The sequence below is a fragment of the Salmo salar genome, chromosome ssa04 (genome assembly GCF_905237065.1).
Source record: "Salmo salar chromosome ssa04, Ssal_v3.1, whole genome shotgun sequence".
Classification (NCBI taxonomy): Eukaryota; Metazoa; Chordata; class Actinopteri; order Salmoniformes; family Salmonidae; genus Salmo; species Salmo salar.
In genome coordinates this window covers 38,224,502-38,242,516 of record NC_059445.1, presented here as the reverse complement: position 1 = coordinate 38,242,516, position 18,015 = coordinate 38,224,502, and the positions used below count along the sequence as shown (strand labels likewise).

Sequence of the window (18,015 nt, the reverse complement as noted above, 5' to 3'; positions counted from 1 at the left end):
TAATAGGCCGCATTACAATATGTGTGTCTGGGCCCATACATTGTGTTCCAGCTCCAATATGAAGTTCCTATTCCAAGGCTGCATTCCAATGCAGAAAGACAGTGCCTATACAGTATAAATGAAGTTCCTGCTGTGGATTAGACTAGTCCTTTGAAGCTTAAAGAGTGACTGCCATTACAAAGTGTAAATAGGATAAAGTCAGTCTCGTCCCAAAATTGAGCTTTGCGAGATGATAGGAAAAGATTGTATGTAACGGAATTAAGTGTACCATAACAGTTTTCCTTGGGTTGGGTTGATTTCAAGCCTGCCCACAGCACCCAAGTAATCATCAATTCGACGTGCAGCTGCACAAGACCCAATAGTAATGCCCATGGTCAATTTGATTTGACATTGGATATCCCTATTGGGCTAGTTAGGGACAATCAGTAAATTACACAGGACAATATTTTAAGTCAAACCTCCACAGTTCAATGACAAGCCGCAAACCAGCTAGCTATAAATTGTAGAAATATATAAAAATAGTTCAATTTACATTGGGTAATGTACTGACTGTCCCCAACTAGCACCACCGATTGGGTAGCCTGTCAAACCAAATCTGCCAGGGTTGCACACCAGCCAAGTGAAGCTCATTGGCGAAATAAATTTGATAGTCTGGAAAACTTCAAGACACGAGACCTGGTTAGACTGTTAAATTATCTAGAAGAGTACAGTAGGTGACCCCATACTGCAGGGGTGTCCGACTCAATCCACAGAAGGCCAAGTGTCTGCAGGTTTTACATTTTTCCCTTTCAATTAAGACCCAGACAACCAAGTGAGGGAAGTTAACTACTACTTCCTGAACATTATTCGATCAAATGCAAGAGTGGAGCGAAACCCTCCCACACACACGGCCCACTGTGGAATGAGTTTGACACGTGGTGTACTGTTTTTGCAGGATGAATGTACAAACGCTTACTACACGTAAAAACACACACGAGACACCCAAATTAAAATCACCCGCCTAAAAACAGCTGCATTTCTTAAATGCCTAATTCAGCAGTTCTTCAATCAAAATGGTCAACAAACAAATAGGGTTTTAGCAAGTGCAACTTTTCAATGAAGAATTTTGCTAGCACTGCCTGGGAGTGGTCTGAGTCAGAAGGGGGAAACTGAAAACTAGCTTTATTGGCAGAGGTTTGGAACTATTTCTTATTGGTTTATTGACGAATTTACCCCCTGGGGATGTCACCAGGCAGGCCAAAACTCCATCCCACCAAAACAGGCTGAAATTTCATGGTCTTTTCCTACAGCTCTTACACTAAAAGTACATTATAATGTTCACAGTATTCCAACCTCAGTGTGAAAATATAACACATAGGAAGATCCCTGACTGCGCTGGGCCTTTAATGACAAAGCTGAAAAACAAGGCGCTCAGTTCAGCCTCCGCCAGCTCTCCTCCCGAAACTGAGTTATAAACTACACTTAGTAACTGCATGTATTTTAACACTGCCCGAGTACCAGTGAGCGCTTTCCATGGTGCTGATCATGACGAAGGGTAGCAACAACATCAGCCTTGTTCTGGAACCTCAGATACCACCATCATACCAAATGACTTCTCTAAAGCAGGGCTCTCCAACCCTAATCTAGCACACATGATTCTAATAACCAGCTCGTAGATAAGATTAATCAGGTTAGTTACGACAGGGGTGGAGCGAAAACCTACACGAGTGTAGCTCTCCAGGAACAAGTTGGAGAGCCCTGCTCTAAAAAAGTACAGTTCAAATGACAAATTGTTACAACTTCTGGGAAACATAACTTTTTTTAATTAAGCCAAAAAAATAAAACACATTTAATATTAACATAAACATCCCTGAACACTGTGGGGATGGAACCGCGGCTGTGTCTGAAATTGCACCACATTCCCAACGTAGAGCACTACTTTTGACCAGCCCTATGGATGCCATTTCAGACACAGCCACTGACTAGCAAAGTGCAACAGAGGAACAGTGGAATAAACTTGACACAAATTAACATTTACAGGCATAGGGTGAATGTGAGTGGGTGAATAGTAGAGGGAGCCTGCCTCCCTCCCCGTGTCCCCAGTGCTTGGTTACATGCTGGGAGGGATAAAGTGCCCTGGGTGTGTGGGTGCAGTGACATAGTTGACTGGGTGATTGGAGGGGCAGTAGGATGCGAGCACACGGGGTTGGGCAGGGCCTGAGTTCCAGGGTGTGAGGTAATGGTAGGTGGCAGAGAGCATCGGAACATAAGGCTCATAGGTGTGGAGGGGGGGTTGGCTGCACTGGTCCTGAACCAAGGGGTAGAAGACTATGCCTGGGGCTCCTGCTGAGGGAGGGTCCATGACCAGGGGGGTGCCTGGTAGGGAGGAAAAGGTTGGGGGTGAGGACAAACATGAGATTAAGAATTTTGTAAATAATTTGTGGATCACAGAATCACGTTTGATACTTGAGGTCTTAACATCCTCGTGACAAAATCTGACACTGAAGTCAGATCTTATTCAATGCAGATGTGCCACTTCATAATGTAGAGGTTTGAGGCAGAGGGGTGGCGCTGACCATTGGCAGGAATGTCTCCCTGGCCATCAGGCCCAGTTCTCCCAGGCTCTGGGTAGGACTGGGGAACTGTGTGATCAGAGGGAGGGGAGGCAGCGGGCTGCTGATACACCTGCTGCATCTGCACCATGGAGTGCCAGTAGCTCTGCTGGTACCACTGTTTCAACACAGAAATAGGCACACATTGTTTTCATTCAAAAGACATGTCTTGTCTCATGACCAGTTACTGTTCACCCATACTACACTGAAAAAGATAAAAACGCAACAAAGTGTTGGTACCATGTTTCATGACCTGAAATAAAAGATCCCAGAAATGTTCCATACACACAAAAAGCTTATTTTATTCAAAATTGTCATGCCTGTCAGTGATAATTTATACAAGATATGCCACACCTGTCAGGAAGCTGATTAAACAGCATGATCATTACACAGGTGCACCTTGTGCTGGGGACAAAAGGCCACTCTAAAATGTGCAGTTTTGTCAACACAATTCCACAGATGTCAAGTTGAGGGAGTGTGCAATTGGCATGCTGACTGCAGGAATGTCCACCAGAACTGTTGCCAGAGAATTGAATGTTTATTTCTCTACCGTAAGCCACCGCTATCATTTTAGAGTATTTGGCAGTACATCCAACCAGCCTCACAATAGCAGACGTAGAGTGGGTGAGCGGTTTTCTGATGTCAACATTGTGAAAAAAGTGCTCTATGGTGGCGGTGGGGTTATGGTATGGGCAGGCATAAGCTACGGACAATGAACCCAATTGCATTTTATCGATGGCAATTTCAATGCACAGAAATACCATGACGAGATCCTGAGGCCCATTTTATTTAAGGCATGTGTGACCAACATACACATATCAGTATTCCCAGTCATGTGAAAATCATAGATTAGGGCCTAATGAATTTATTTCAATTGACTGATTTCCTTATATGAACTGTAACTCAGTAAAATCGTTGAAATTGTTGCATGTTGAGTTTATATTTTTGTTCAGTAAATGATACAGGGCTCTCCAACCCTGTTCCTGGAGAGCTACCCTCCTGTAGGTTCACTCCAACCCATTGTAACCAACCTGATAAAGTTTACTAACCAGATAATTATTAGAATCAGGTGTGCTAGACCAGGGTTGGAGAAAACTAAAAAAACTACAGGACCAGGGTTGGAGAACCCTGCTATATATTAGGCCGTCATTGTGAATAAGAATTTGTTAACTGACTTGCCTAATTAAATAAATATTCATTTGATCCCCTTTACTTACTTGGACTCCTAAATTAAAGTAATATTGGATGACCTTGCAATCTATAAAAAGAAATACATTTCGTTACAATGACTGTCACATTTTCAAAATTCAACCATTAGAAGTTTACAACTTGAACACAAAAGCCATGGGGCAGCATTTCTCTGACCTCGTGGAAGGTCATTGCCGTTGGGGTCATAGGAGTATGGTGGAGGGGGGGTGAGGCGCTGACTGCTTCCCCCATCTCATTCACAAACCAGGGAGAGGAAGGAGGAAACTGCATGGATAAAACTAAGAACAAGAGAAATAGACATTCGTTAGACAACTCATTATGTCCAACCATAACTCCTATAGAGTGGGTACCTGGTCTGCCCATAGTGTGTGGGGGCATGGGAGCCCCCTCTGGATGGCTTGAGGGTGGAGCCATTGGTGCTGGGGGGATCTGAGAGCTGCTAGCGGAAGAGGAGTTGGAGGTGAAGATAGCTGCTGGGGCTGTGCTTACAGCCTGTGAAGAGGTGATAACTGCGGACTTCACCACCACCTGAGGAAACAACACATTAAATAACCCTCAGACTACAACATACAGACAATTCATGCTTAAATTCAATGTCATGCTTAAAATATATTTTAAAAAAAATAGTTACCTAATCCAAAGAGGTACATTCTACAGTTTATAAAAATGTTTAAAGCAGCTGCGTATAAATTAAACACCTGTTCTCCCGCCAAAATGTGACAACAGTTCTGTAAAGCGGATGGTGAGGGATCCAGTCAGTACCTGCTGTGAGTAGCTGTAGGTAGCTACGCCCTCTTGTGGCGAGCCGGCACGAGATCCTCCCTCTTCAATGGTCTACAAAGGCAGGCAGGCAAAAAGGAACGCAGTCAAAACAGATCAGCCCCAATAAGCACGTTAATTGGAAATTATACAATACATATAATCATCCCAGATGTGAAATTAGCTTTAATTACCCTTAGTTTCGACCCCCACAAAAAAAGTGAAGGGCAATTTCAGAAGGCATATAAAAATAAATAAATGGGCAATGTTTGAGAGGGCATATTGAGTACAACAGATATTTTGAGTACCAGGTTGGCAGTGGACTCTGCCGCAGCATACATAGACGGGCTCTGGAACCCTGGGTCTGCAAGATGAAGAGACTTCAAAAGATAATTGTGCACTTTTATCCACATTGTACGAGGGGTCTCCATATCGTGAGCCTTTACTGCTGCCAAATGCCATCAGTTGAGAAATGGAAAAGCCTAATCTGTCTCTACATAACCAGTTAAAATAATGCGTCTACAGAACATAATGAAAATGGTGAACAAGGACTGTCCTACCAGTTCGTCGTAAGGGCTCTCCATGTACTTCATGGAAATCTCCACAGCAGGTGAAGTCACTCACCTTGAGCAGTATAGATGTACTCCTCCGAATATTCACCTGAGACAGATACATTTTCTCCATTTACATTCAAATCCTGGCTCAAGTTGAACAAATACATTTGATCAAGACAGCGTCACTGGACTGGCCTACCCTGGTCGCCACCATTGCTCCTCTCGTCAGCGTCCTCCTCTGATGAGGTCATGGCCTGTTTGCCAGACGTGGGGATGGGGCTCGGCCCCCGCTGCATCCAGTAGGTAGGGGGTGCTGGAACCATGGGGTTTGCTACAGCCTGTCCCTAAAGAGAAGGTTAAAAAGCAGACAGCAGGTTGACTGTGGAATACTCATGATCCCAACTATCAAAGTCTGAACTCTGAGGGTTCATGTGCTACTTCGTTACCGGCAAGGGAGGGAAAGGGGTCTCATCTCCCTCCTCAATCTCGTAGAAGGTGATTGTTCCTTCCATGTCCTGCGCCTCTTCCCCAGCCTCGGGGACATAGCTAAACTGGCACTCTTTGTTGACAGCATGCATCTGGCGCCTGCTTCGGCTGCAAGAGCTCAAGTGAATACACATACATTTATAACCACAACACTCAGTCACTGCTCAACATTGCTCAGGAGATGATTAAAATACGTATATTACCGTGACCTGAATGAGTAGTTGTCGAAGCTCTGGTAGCAGCGTTTTCCTGGGTGAGGGTAGTATGCCGCCTCTGGTCCAACAAGGTGATGCCTGTTCAGGAAACGGGCTGAACTTTTGAACAGAACCCAGATTGGCAACATCATTCAGTAGATACTAAAATAAAATAAATGGTAAGGAACGGCCTTATTTCCCAAAAAGCGTAAATAGAATCAAAATCAGTAATGGTGCACCACAGGAACTTTCAATTGTGTATAACAGCAGCCGTGTGAATGAGTTCTCAATCCTGCCGTTTGACTATTTAAGTAGCAACCACAGACCTGGGTGGGCCATATCCTCGTGGGGGCCTAGGTGGAGGATGTGGGTGATAATGTTCATAGGGCAGTGTCCCTGGTGGTGGTGCGGGGGCATACATGCCAGGGGCGCGCCCAGGGGGTATGCCGCCAGGGCCTGGCCGAAAGCGGGGAGGCTGAGATCGATTGTAAGACACCATCAGCATTTCCTTCCCTCTGGGCTTCTTAAAGAAGCGCCGCCGGCCTCTCACCTCAGAGTCTGGGGGAGGGGAGAAGAGGTAACAGACAAAGTTGTACAAGTCATCTTTAATAGTCTGAAGCCAATACATGTCACTGCTATTAGAAGCTTACTAGCTAAGACCATCTAAAAAGGTTAAAGGGTATACAGACCCATCTCTCCAGGATACTGCTCAGGCCTGCTGTATGACGGTCCCTTGCGGCTTGGAGTGATGTTCCAGGCAGGGACAGGGTTCACAGGCTTCAAGTTAGTCAGAGACACAAGATGTCTGAAAGTGTTGGGTTAGAGAGAGAAGTCTCAAATCTAATATTAAAAACAGCACTGTGTAGAAAGCAATTCACCATATGTACACTATACTGTATGACTGACAATAGGATGATGCAAGGCCAGGTGCAATCATTCATGTACCAGAATACTAAAATAAGCACACATTGATGGGTGCTGTGCAGTAGTGCCTGTTTGTAAGTCAATTAAATTGGGGTGTTTTAAAAGAGAGACAGGTATCTCACTTTTCTCCAAGCTCTTCGATGAACACTGTCACAGCGCTGGGGTGAGTGCCCACCTCCTGAATGAAGGCATTGTAATACTTCCCTTTGGGGTCGAGACGAACCTGCATAGGAGACATGGGCTAACCTTACGGTCATGGAGTATGTTCGGAGTACGGTTTGCACAAAGAAACACTCACTAAGAATCTTAAATGAGTGGATAAATTGGATTACCTGACACTTGTCTCCCAAGAAGTACTGTCTTCCAGCAAACACCATGTAATCAGTCTTCTGCATTTCTGTTTCAGAGACAAGACATTATATGCCATTCCAGAATGCCCAATTATACAACTATTATACGTCAAAAAGAAAATCTGTGTGGTATGAGCATGTCAACCCCATGTGAATATTCAGCACAGATAAGTTCTGCACTGCGTGGATCTTGAAACATGTTCTTTATTACTAAAAAAGTTTCACGGTCACCTTAACAGTCCCATTTTACCACAAGAAATCCAACTCAAGTTTTCCCAAAAGAAGGGGCAACATGGCATACCTTTGCGACTGTCATGCCATACGTCAAACTCTACATTTCTGTACATCTCAGAATCCAGTGCTTTGAGCACCTTGTACGGGAGAGAGAGTTTTGTTGGTCCATCTGGAGTCTTGGGAAGAGAAAGAGACTGTATGTGCCCCAAGAATCTATTCCATCTCAGTAATGTTATAAACTACAACACCTCAGCTGATAACCAGACCACTTTCTAAAACAGAAAAGATTGTCACCTTCGCTTCCTCTGCTCCAGGTCTGGCTTTGTCCTCTGTGCGATTGTACCCATTGAGTTCCCAATCGTCCCTACAAGAGTAAACAATTATACTTGACAAAAACATGCAAGAAAAAAAAATTCACAATGACTATTCCAATATATAGATGCAGGGGCAATTTATGCATACTGTAGGTAACTGGAAGACCATAAGGCAGGTTTAGTCAGGAAGACTTTCTGTAATTCAAAAGGACTGTGCAGAACAAGACTTCACCTCTGAGTCTGACCCCTGTCCTCGGGGGTGTCATAGCCTGCGTCCTCACTGCACACCGATAGGCTGTTCCTATAGCGCCGACCTCCTCCACGGAACCCCTCCAAAGCGCCCTGCAACTCCACCTCCTCAACACCAAGGACTTGTGTGTACAGTAGTTCATACAACAGAGCTGGATTTAATTGAAGAAAAAAATTAAATAAGTACATTCCCTTTAGACCACACATGGAACTATTGCTCATTACAATATTGACTAACTACAATCAATGAGTAGCAAGACTTAAAAAGAGTGAAGACATCCACTGGTTCCTCAGAATTCTGATGGACTGAGAGTACTGACCCTGACACAGCGCTGCATCGATCGGGTAGTTCCTGGGGTACACAATGTCGTAGTGGCCATTGTTGGAGCAACACAGCAAAATCTGCAATACAGTCAAGAGCAGAATCCAGGAGTGTAATGCATTTTATCCCCATCACTCGTTTAACCATTCAATGGTGAAAATGATAGACATCACATTGTCTACATAGAGATGGAAGCAAGAAAGATAGAAGCTGGTAAACTGAAAATGTAGAAATATTTGACTTTTTGAAATAGCGGTAGTCTTCTCAAAGGATAAAATGAGAGCAGCACCATCTAGCGGACAAACCAAAGTCTCACACGTCATCTCACCTTTCCACACACCTGCTTTAATTAGCAATGTGATTCAATTTCTCCTGGTAATTACTTCACTAGTCAGGCATTTGAGATGCGTCAGGGCCTGGGTTCAAGTGGGCTGTGCTGAACCACATTCTTACCTTCTCCACGTACTCTTTCTCAGTTATCTCAGTTGGTGGCTTCCCAGGGTACCTGTATATGAGGAAGCACCGCCTTCCACACAGTGAAAATGTGAGAACACACTCATTTCAGGTTCCATTAAAAGCAAAAACTGCAATTCACATAAACCTCATTTGACAATGTCCTGTCAGCCAACAAAAGGTAGTACAACGTGGGGGTGTATAACTGAACACATTGTGGAGCACATACCTGTACAACAACGACAATGCCTTTATCTCAACTTGTCCAGCGGTTTCCTTTAGAAAAATATATTTAAAGGGTATGTCCCTTTTCATACAGTCCATGGTCAGAATCTGACCCATGTGTTGTGCAATGAACTTGTATAACCATGTAGTTTTAAAACATACCGTGGGGTCCTCCAGACGTTCCAGATACTTCTCAAATGACCCTTCAACAAACTATGAGAGAGAGCATGTCATTTAGCAGACGCCCTTATTCAGCATAGTGAGTGCATACAACCCTAGCTTCGCAAGTGCCATTCTCTACCAACTAAGCCACACCAGACCTACTGATAAAGCATGTCACGATAATGTAATTATAGACTGATTTTTAACTAGACTTGCTCTGTACTGTGATTACATTGTGCTTGCAACTCACAGGTTCAAAATCGCATCGGTTTGCCCTCATGAAGGTGACACAATCTTTCCTTATCTTTTGTTGGAAGTTCTGTGAGTAATAAAGCTTGAGAAAAAAGGAAAGAAATACCGGTACATTATTCCCAAATGTTTTGTATTCGGCCACTTCGCGGCCTGTGAAGCATAATTGTGTGCATTCCATGTTTCAACTCTGGCCACTTCATTAGTATCAATAATTTAGCAGTCAACCAAATGAACACATTCAACAACAAAAGAGGACAAATTCCTATTTTCACACCATGAATTCAGTCGAAGTTACTGCGAACTGTAATATTTTCTCTTTATTTTGCAAATGCATATTTAAAAAAATAATACAAATAAGTGTAAAGTGTAGAGTAACGTTTGCTAAATTGGCTTTAGCCTACCTGCTCGGAGACGGCTCGAAATAGACAGGACGCGTCTCGTGCCATCATTTTCCGGTAGAGACCGATGCTGGCTAGATACTCGTCCATGTTTACAAAATACTTCTTCAAAGCTTTCTGCATATTTTAAAGAAATTGCAAATAAAAAACGACAAATATGCAAGGCTTCATAACTTCACGCGTAGACGATCAAGAACGCGAAGGTCGGAAAGTTTCCTTTCGAATTGCAATAAGGAAACAGCTGCTACAAATGAGCACTGATTGCCGAGTTCATTTCGCCGTCACTCGGTCAAACCGTTGAAAAATGTATTGGAAATTCTTGTATTTGATTGGTTACACTAAATGTTTTTATTTTTTATTTATATACTTTATCCTCGAAATAGTACCCTACATTCAATTATGATTGCCCATTGTGTCTATACTTGTAGTCTCCCATGAGTAAAAAAAAAAGAAGGCTACTCCACAAGTAGGAAGAGAATTATGAACCTGATTAAGAGGAACAACAATTGTAAACGATGGCCTAAATCCAACAGACTACATCCTGATAAATATGCTATTTCTACGTGTTGTCAAATTGGCAACATGTGGCTGCGGTATGACATAGTAAAGCAACGTTTTCTTGATTTAATCACTAGTCAAGGTAAATTTGAAGAACAACAGTTTACAGTCCTAAAACAATAGGCTGTCACATTAGGCAGTGTCTTGCCTCAAATGTATTTCCCTTCCTTCTCCCCCCTCTCTAATCCCAATTTTTTTACCCACATTGGATTGTAATCTACAGCACTCATCTGGAGTGGAGACTGATTATAGGCTAGTCAATATTGTGAGTTAAAATGTTGTTGCCTACTGTTAATAATACAGTGCATTCGGAAAGTATTCAGACCCCTTGACTTTTTCCACATTTTGTTATGTTACAGCCTTATTCTAAAATGGGTTGAATTGTTTTTTCCTTCGTCAATCTACACACAACACCCCATAATGCCAAAGCAAAAACAGGTGTTTAGACATTTTTTCAAATGTATACAAACCCCCCCCGGAAATATCACATTTACACATGTATTCAGACCCTTTACTCAGTACTTTGTTGATGCACCTTTGGCAGCGATTACAGCCTTGAGTCTTCTTGGGTATCTCACACCTGTATTTGGGGAGTTTCTCCCATTCTTCTCTGCAGATCCTTTCAAGCTCTGTCAGGTTGGATGGGGAGTGTCGCTGCACAGCTATTTTCAGGTCTCTCCAGGGATGTTCGATCGGGTTCAAGTCCGTGCTCTGGCTGGGCCACTCAAGGACATTCAGAGACTTGTCCCAAAGCCACTTCTGCGTGTTCTTGGCTGTGTGCTTAAGGGTCGTTGTCCTGTTGGAAGGTGATATCAGGAAGTGGTTTGGGACCACTGTCTCTGGGAGACTAGAATCGTTGAAGACGCATGTGGTGCATAGATGCATATGGAGTGGTGTGGGTGTGAATAACTAGGTATAGTTATATAGGGAAAATAATGGATAACCCAACCAGTTCTTTGTGAGCTGAGTTTTTCCATCTATTACGTTATCTAGGATTCTGTCCACCACAGCTCATCGGTCTACAGGTAGTGAGCACTGACAGGAAAAGCCATTGAAAAGTTTCAAAGGGTAACAGCTGAGATGGATAAGGTCTGAGATGCCCCCGGACACTGAGACTTCCTTAAGAGCATGATATGTGTACCTCTCGGGCTGCTGCGCTGTGATCGTTGCTGCGGTGTGGAGGTGAAAACCTAAAGATTTATAATGTTATAAAGGGATTCTGTATGGAGATATGAAAGAAGAGAGTATTATTCCCGAATATGCTGTTAAATAGAACATTAGAGTGAATATTCAAACCCCTGTATGAATAGAACACTGGTGTAGATGAGGAATTTGGGATGTAACACAAGTGAATAATGGGTTACTAGAGAAAGTAACATAACATTTGTATAATGGGTTATTATGATGATCTGATGAAGTAAGAATAGAAAAATAATAGTAATACTACATGAGTGGTGACAAAGTATTCGGAGGAATGTTCAGAGTGGTCCCTTTATGGATAATTTGAGGTGTGATAAGGTTACAACATTGTACAGGACTTGACTTACACTTAACCAATAAAACTATAAATAGAACCAATGAATGTTGAACATGATTTTCTGTTAAGTAAACTTAAGGGTACAATTTATTGTACTCCTGATGGAGTTTTTATTGATATCCCAAACGATGAGGTATTACACCAATGAGTAAGCAGGCAAGTTGAACTACTCCCCCAGGAGGAGTGGGGGTCTGACACTGCCTCCCAGTTTATTTTGTCTCAGGTGCCAGAAATATTATGGGTAGAACATTCCAATGACAGTGGACTGATAGGCAGTGCTAGCCCAGTTATAATAACTGTTTATCTCTCCCCTTCTGAATTGACCAATGAATTTTATAAATTTGGCACGTTACATATTAATCTTTTTTACATTTAATAAGTGTGAAGCAGAAAGTGAATATCAAACAGAAATTTGAAATTAATATATTGAGTGACATTGTTAGAGTAGGCAAAGATTATAACAATGCCTTCCAATATGGAGCAAGTTATCATGTTTGTTTTGCTTTGTTTTAAACCTTGCAATAGTGGTAAAGCAGAACATTGTTTGAGAGTGATCCGTGTGAATTAGGAGTAGTGATTGAGAATGTTTTTTTTCTACTGGAAAGAGTAGAAGGGTCTTAGTTGAAGGAAACAGATTATGGAGACTAGTGAAAGTAACAAAGTGAATGGTAATCGGCTTTCAGATAGCATTCTAATAATGCAATATTTTGGTAATTTGAAGAAGATTGAGCATTCTACAGTTGAAGTCGGAAGTTTACATACACTTAGGTTGGAGTCATTAAAACTCGTTTTTCAACCACTCCACAAATTTCTTGTTAACAAACTATAGTTTTGGCAAGTCGGTTAGGACATCTACTTTGTGCATGACACAAGTCATTTTTCCAACAATTGTTTGCAGACAGATTATTTCACTTAGAATTCACTGTATCACAATTCCAGTGGGTCAGAAGTTTACATACACTAAGTTGACTGTGCCTTTAAACAGCTTGGAAAATTCCAGAAAATGATGTCATGGCTTTAGAAGCTTCTGATAGGATAATTGACATAATTTGAGTCAATTGGAGGTGTACCTGTGAATGTATTTCAAGGCCTACCTTCAAACTCAGTGCCTCTTTGCTTGACATCATGGGAAAATCAAAAGAAATCAGCCAAGACCTCAGAAAAAAAATTGGAGACCTCCACAAGTCTGGTTCATCCTTGGGAGCAACTTCCAAACGCCTGAAGGTACCGCATTCATCTGTCCAAACAATAGTACGCAAGTATAAACACCATGGACCATGCAGCCATCATACCCCTCAGGAAGGAGACGCGTTCTGTCTCCTAGAGATGAACATACTTTGGTGCGAAAGGGGCAAATCAATCCCAGAACAACAGCAAAGAACCTTGTGAAGATGCTGGATGAAACAGGTACAAAAGTATCTATATCCACAGTAAAACGAGTCCTATATCGACATAACCGCTCAGCAAGGAAGAAGCCCCTGCTCCAAAACCGCCATAAAAAAGCCAGACTACAGTTTGCAACTGCACATGGGGACAAAGATCGTACTTTTTGGAGAAATGTCCTCTGGTCTGATGAAACAAAAATAGAACTGTTTGGCCATAATGACCATCATTATGTTTAGAGGATAAAGGGGGAGTCTTGCAAGTTGAAGAACACCATCCCAACCGTGAAGCACGGGGGTGGCAGCATCATGTTGTGGGGATGCTTTGCTGCAGGGGCCTGGTGCACTTCACAAAATAGATGGCATCATGAGGCAGGAAAATTATGTGGATATATTGAAGCAACATCTCAAGACATCAGTCAGGAAGTTTAAGCTTGGTTGCAAATGGGTCTTCAAAATAGACAATGACCCCAAGCATACTTCCAAAGTTGTGGCAAAATGGCTTAAGGACAACAAAGTCAAGCTATTGGAGTGGCCATCACAAAGCCCTGACCTCAATCCCATAGGAAATTTGTGGGCAGAACTGAAAAAGCGTGTGCGAGCAAGGAGGCCTACAAACCTGACTCAGTTACACCAACTCTGTCAGCAGGAATGGGCCAAAATTCACCCAACGTATTGTGGGAAGCTTGTGGAAGGCTACCTGAAACATTTGACCTAAGTTAAACAATTTAAAGGCAATCCTACCAAATACTAATTGAGTGTATATAAACTTCTGACCCACTGGGAATGTGATGAAAGAAATAAAAGCTGAAATAAATCATTCTCTCTACTATTATTCTGACATTTCACCTTCTTAAAATAAAGTGGTGATCCTAACTGACCTAAGACAGGGACTTTTTACTAGGATTAAATGTCAGGAATTGTGAAAAACTGAGTTTAAATGTATATGGCTAAGGTGTATGTAAACTTCTGACTTCAACTGTATGTAAATAAGGTATTTCTGTTCTGTCATTATGGGTTATTGTGTGTAGATTGATGAGGAAAATGTTTTATTTAATCAATTTTGGAATAAGGCTGTAACATAACGAAATGTGGAAAAAGTAAAGGGTTCTGAGTACTTTACGAATGTACTGAATGTATAAAATATTAGTAGCTCATTGTAGCCTACCAGTGTGTAGGCCTTAGAACTCGGGGTTAAAGCCACAATCCTGAGTTTGTGTGTCAACCCAATGGCAGCCCCACCACTTCATTTGGTAACCTAAAGCCGAGGGATGGGGCTGGGTATCACTTAGCCTAAACATCAGACTGTTACCATGGTTATTCCATGGATTTTCAGTCCGACCGAAGTCGCCCTAAAAAAAATTACTAAAATTATATTTACACTTACTTCACCGGTTGCACAGGCTGTTGGTCCTTTTGGCGGTAGGAGTTGGAGATACGGTGTCTTCAGCAAGTATTCACACCCCTTGACTTTTTCCACATTTTGTTGTGTTACAGCCTAATTTAAAATTGATTAAATTGAGATTTTGTGTCACTGATCTACACACAATACCTGTCACGCCCTGACCGTAGAGATCCTTATTTATTCTCTATGTTTGGTTAGGTCAGGGTGTGACTTGGGTGGGAAACTCTATGTTTTCTGTTTCTATGTTTTTGGACCGAGTGTGGTTCCCAATCAGAGGCAGCTGTTTATCGTTGTCTCTGATTGGGAATCATACTTAGGCAGCCTGTTTTCTTCCTGTGTTTGTGGGAGGATGTTTTCTGTTTAGTGTCTGTACCTGACGGAACTGTGCGTTTTCGCTTTTGTTATTTTGTTTGAGTGTGTTTATGAATAAAGAAATCATGAACACTTACCACGCTGCGCCTTGGTCCACTTCAACTACCACATATGACGAACGTTACAGAACCTCCCACCAAAAACGGACCAAGCAGCGTGGCCAGGATAGTTGGACATGGGAGGAGATCCTGGAAGGCAAAGGACCCTGGATGCAGATTGGGGAATATCGCCGTTCAAGGGAGCAGATGTAGGCAGCAAGAGATGAACGGCTACGCTATGAGGAACTAGCACGGCAACAACGGAAGCCTGAGAGGCAGCTCCCCCAAAAATGTTTGGGGGTTGACACGGGGAGATTGGCGGAGTCAGGGTTGAGACCTGAGCCAACTCCCCGTGCTTACCGTGGGGAGCATGTGACCAGTCAGGCACCGTGTTATGCTGTGATGCGCACTATATCTCCAGTGCGCATTCATAGCCCGGTGCACTCTGTGCCTGCGCCCCGCATTTGCCGTGCTAGAGTGGGCATTCAGCCAGGATGGATTGTGCCAGCTCAGCGCTCCTGGTCGCCAGTGCGCCTTCACAGCCCAGTTCGTCCTGTGCCAGCGCCCTGCACTTGCCGGGCTAAAGTAAGCATCCAGCTAGGACGGGTTGTGCCAGCCATACGCTCCAGACCTCCAGTGTGCCTCCACGGCCCAGTACATCCTGTGCCTGCTCCATGCACCCGGCCTCCAGTGCGTCTCCCCAGTCCGGTGAGACCTGTTCCGGCTCCACGTACGAAGCCTCCAGTGATGATCCATGGTACGAAGCCTCCAGTGATGATCCATGGCCAGAGCCTGTCGTGATGATCCATGGCACGAAGCCTCCAGTGGTGATCCATGGCCCGGAGCCTGTAGGGATGATCCATGGCACAAAGCAAGCCTCCAGTGATAATCCATGGCCCGGAGCCTCCAGTGATAATCCATGGCACGAAGCTTCCAGTGATGATCCATGGCCCGGAGCCTCCAGAGATGATCCATGGCACGAAGCCTCCAGTGATGATCCATGGCACGGAGCCTGCAGTGATGATCCATGGCACAGAGCCTGTAGCGACGGTCTCCAGTCTGGAGCCTGCGGCCACGGTCCCCAGTCCGGAGCCTGTGGTGACCGTCCCCAGTCCGGAGCCTGCGGTGATGGTCCCCAGTCCAGAGCCTGCGGCGACGGTCCCCAGTCCAGAGCCTGCGGCGACGGTCCCCAGTCCAGAGCCTGCGGCGACGGTCCCCAGTCCAGAGCCTGCGGCGACGGTCCCCAGTCCGGAGCCTCCGGCGATGATCTACGGCACGGCTTCTCCGGCAACGATCCAGGGTCTGGAGCCTCCGGCGACGATCCACGGTCCGGTTCCACGAAAGTGGGGGGAGCCCAAAGCGGAAGGGGATCTGCGTCCCGCACCGGATCCTCCACCAAGAGGAGATGCCCACCCAGACCCTCCCCTATAGGTTCAGGTTTGCGGCCAGAGTCCGCACCTTTGGGGGGGTACTGTCACGCCCTGACCGTAGAGATTCTTATTTATTCTCTATGTTTGGTTAGGTCAGGGTGTGACTCAGGTGGGAAACTCTATGTTTTCTGCTTCTATGTTTTTGGGCCGAGTGTGGTCCCCAATCAGAGGCAGCTGTTTTCTTCCTGTGTTTGTGGGAGGTTGTTTTCTGTTTAGTGTCTGTACCTGACAGAACTGTGCATTTTCGCTTTTGTTATTTTGTTTGAGTGTGTTTATGAATAAAGAAATCATGAACACTTACCACGCTGCGCCTTGGTCCACTTCAACTACCACATACGACGACCATTACAATACCCATAATGTCAAAGTGGAATTAATTAAAAATGAAAAGTCAATAAGTATTTAATCGCTTTATTATGGCAAGCCTAAATCTGTTAAGGAGTAAAAATGTTGTTCCATGGACTCTGTGTGCAATAACATTGTTTAACATGATTTTTAAATGACTACCTCATCTCTGTGCCCCACACATACACTTATCTGTAAGGTCCCTCAGTCCAGCAGGGAATGTCAAGTACAGATTCAACCACAAAGACCAGGGAGGTTTTATGATGGTTCGCAAAGAAGGGCACCCATTGGTAGATGGGCAAAAAAAAGTAGCAGACATTGAATATCCCTTTGAGCATGGTGCAGTTAGAAATTACATTTTGGATGGTGTATCAATACACACAGTCACTACAAAGATACAGGCACTGAAGGAAACCGCTCAGGGATTTCACTATGCAGTCACCACCATGCTTGAAAATATGAAGAGTGGTACTCAGTTATGTGTTGTGTTGGATTTGCCCCAAACATAACTCTTTGTACAGCACATAAAGTTATTTCTTTACCACATTTGTTGCAAAGAACAAATGTGGCAAATTGGCCTCATGCATAATGTTATTGGTATGCTTGTCATCAGCAAGGACTAAAGATTATTTTTTTAGGAGAAAAATTTACTAAATTGTGCTAAGCACAGGCACAATCATAGAGGAAAACCAGGTTCAGTCTACTTAACAACAGTCACTGGGAGACAAATTCACCTTTCAGCAGGACAATAATCTAAAACACAAGGCCAAATCTACACTGGAGTTGCTTACCAACACGACATTGAATGTTCCTGAGTGGCCTAGTTACAGTTTTGACTTAAATTTGATCGAAAATCTATAGCAAGACTTGAAAAAGGCTTTCTAGCAATGATCAACAACCAACTTGACAGAGCTTGAAGTATTTAAAAAACAATAATGTGCACATATTATACAATTCAGGTGTGCAATCTCTTAGAGACTTACCCAGAAAGACTGTTTCTAACATGTATTATCTCAGGGGAGTGAATACTTACCTAATCAAGATGTATTAGTGTTTCATTTTTCATATTTTCTTTTTTAAATGTTATATTTTTCCCCCCACTTTTACATTCCAGAGTATTTTGTGTATATTGTTGACCAAAAATGACAATTAAATCCATTTTAATACCACTTAACACAATTTTTTGGGGGAAAAACTCAACTGAAGGCACTGTAGGGTATCCACAGGAAAATGTTGTTTCCCCGAATTTTTGTGGCTCCGGTAGGTTCTGTC

General features: G+C 43.4%; 1 protein-coding gene across 1 annotated transcript; it reads right to left on the bottom strand.

The window, feature by feature from the left end:
- Positions 1 to 1,782: 1,782 nt before the first annotated feature.
- Positions 1,783 to 10,104, bottom strand: alg13 (ALG13 UDP-N-acetylglucosaminyltransferase subunit). The gene is given in 25 exon segments (XM_045716887.1): positions 1,783 to 2,355; positions 2,556 to 2,709; positions 3,809 to 3,849; positions 3,957 to 4,011; positions 4,014 to 4,078; positions 4,199 to 4,328; positions 4,563 to 4,634; positions 4,868 to 4,923; positions 5,184 to 5,219; positions 5,313 to 5,457; positions 5,560 to 5,707; positions 5,803 to 5,892; positions 6,120 to 6,351; positions 6,483 to 6,598; positions 6,840 to 6,940; positions 7,050 to 7,114; positions 7,369 to 7,477; positions 7,596 to 7,665; positions 7,848 to 8,016; positions 8,185 to 8,266; positions 8,640 to 8,712; positions 8,869 to 8,915; positions 9,027 to 9,077; positions 9,277 to 9,360; positions 9,680 to 10,104. Coding segments are annotated over 25 exon segments (2,577 nt in total). The 5' UTR covers positions 9,800 to 10,104; the 3' UTR covers positions 1,783 to 2,089.
- Between the last annotated feature and the right edge of the window lie 7,911 nt (positions 10,105 to 18,015).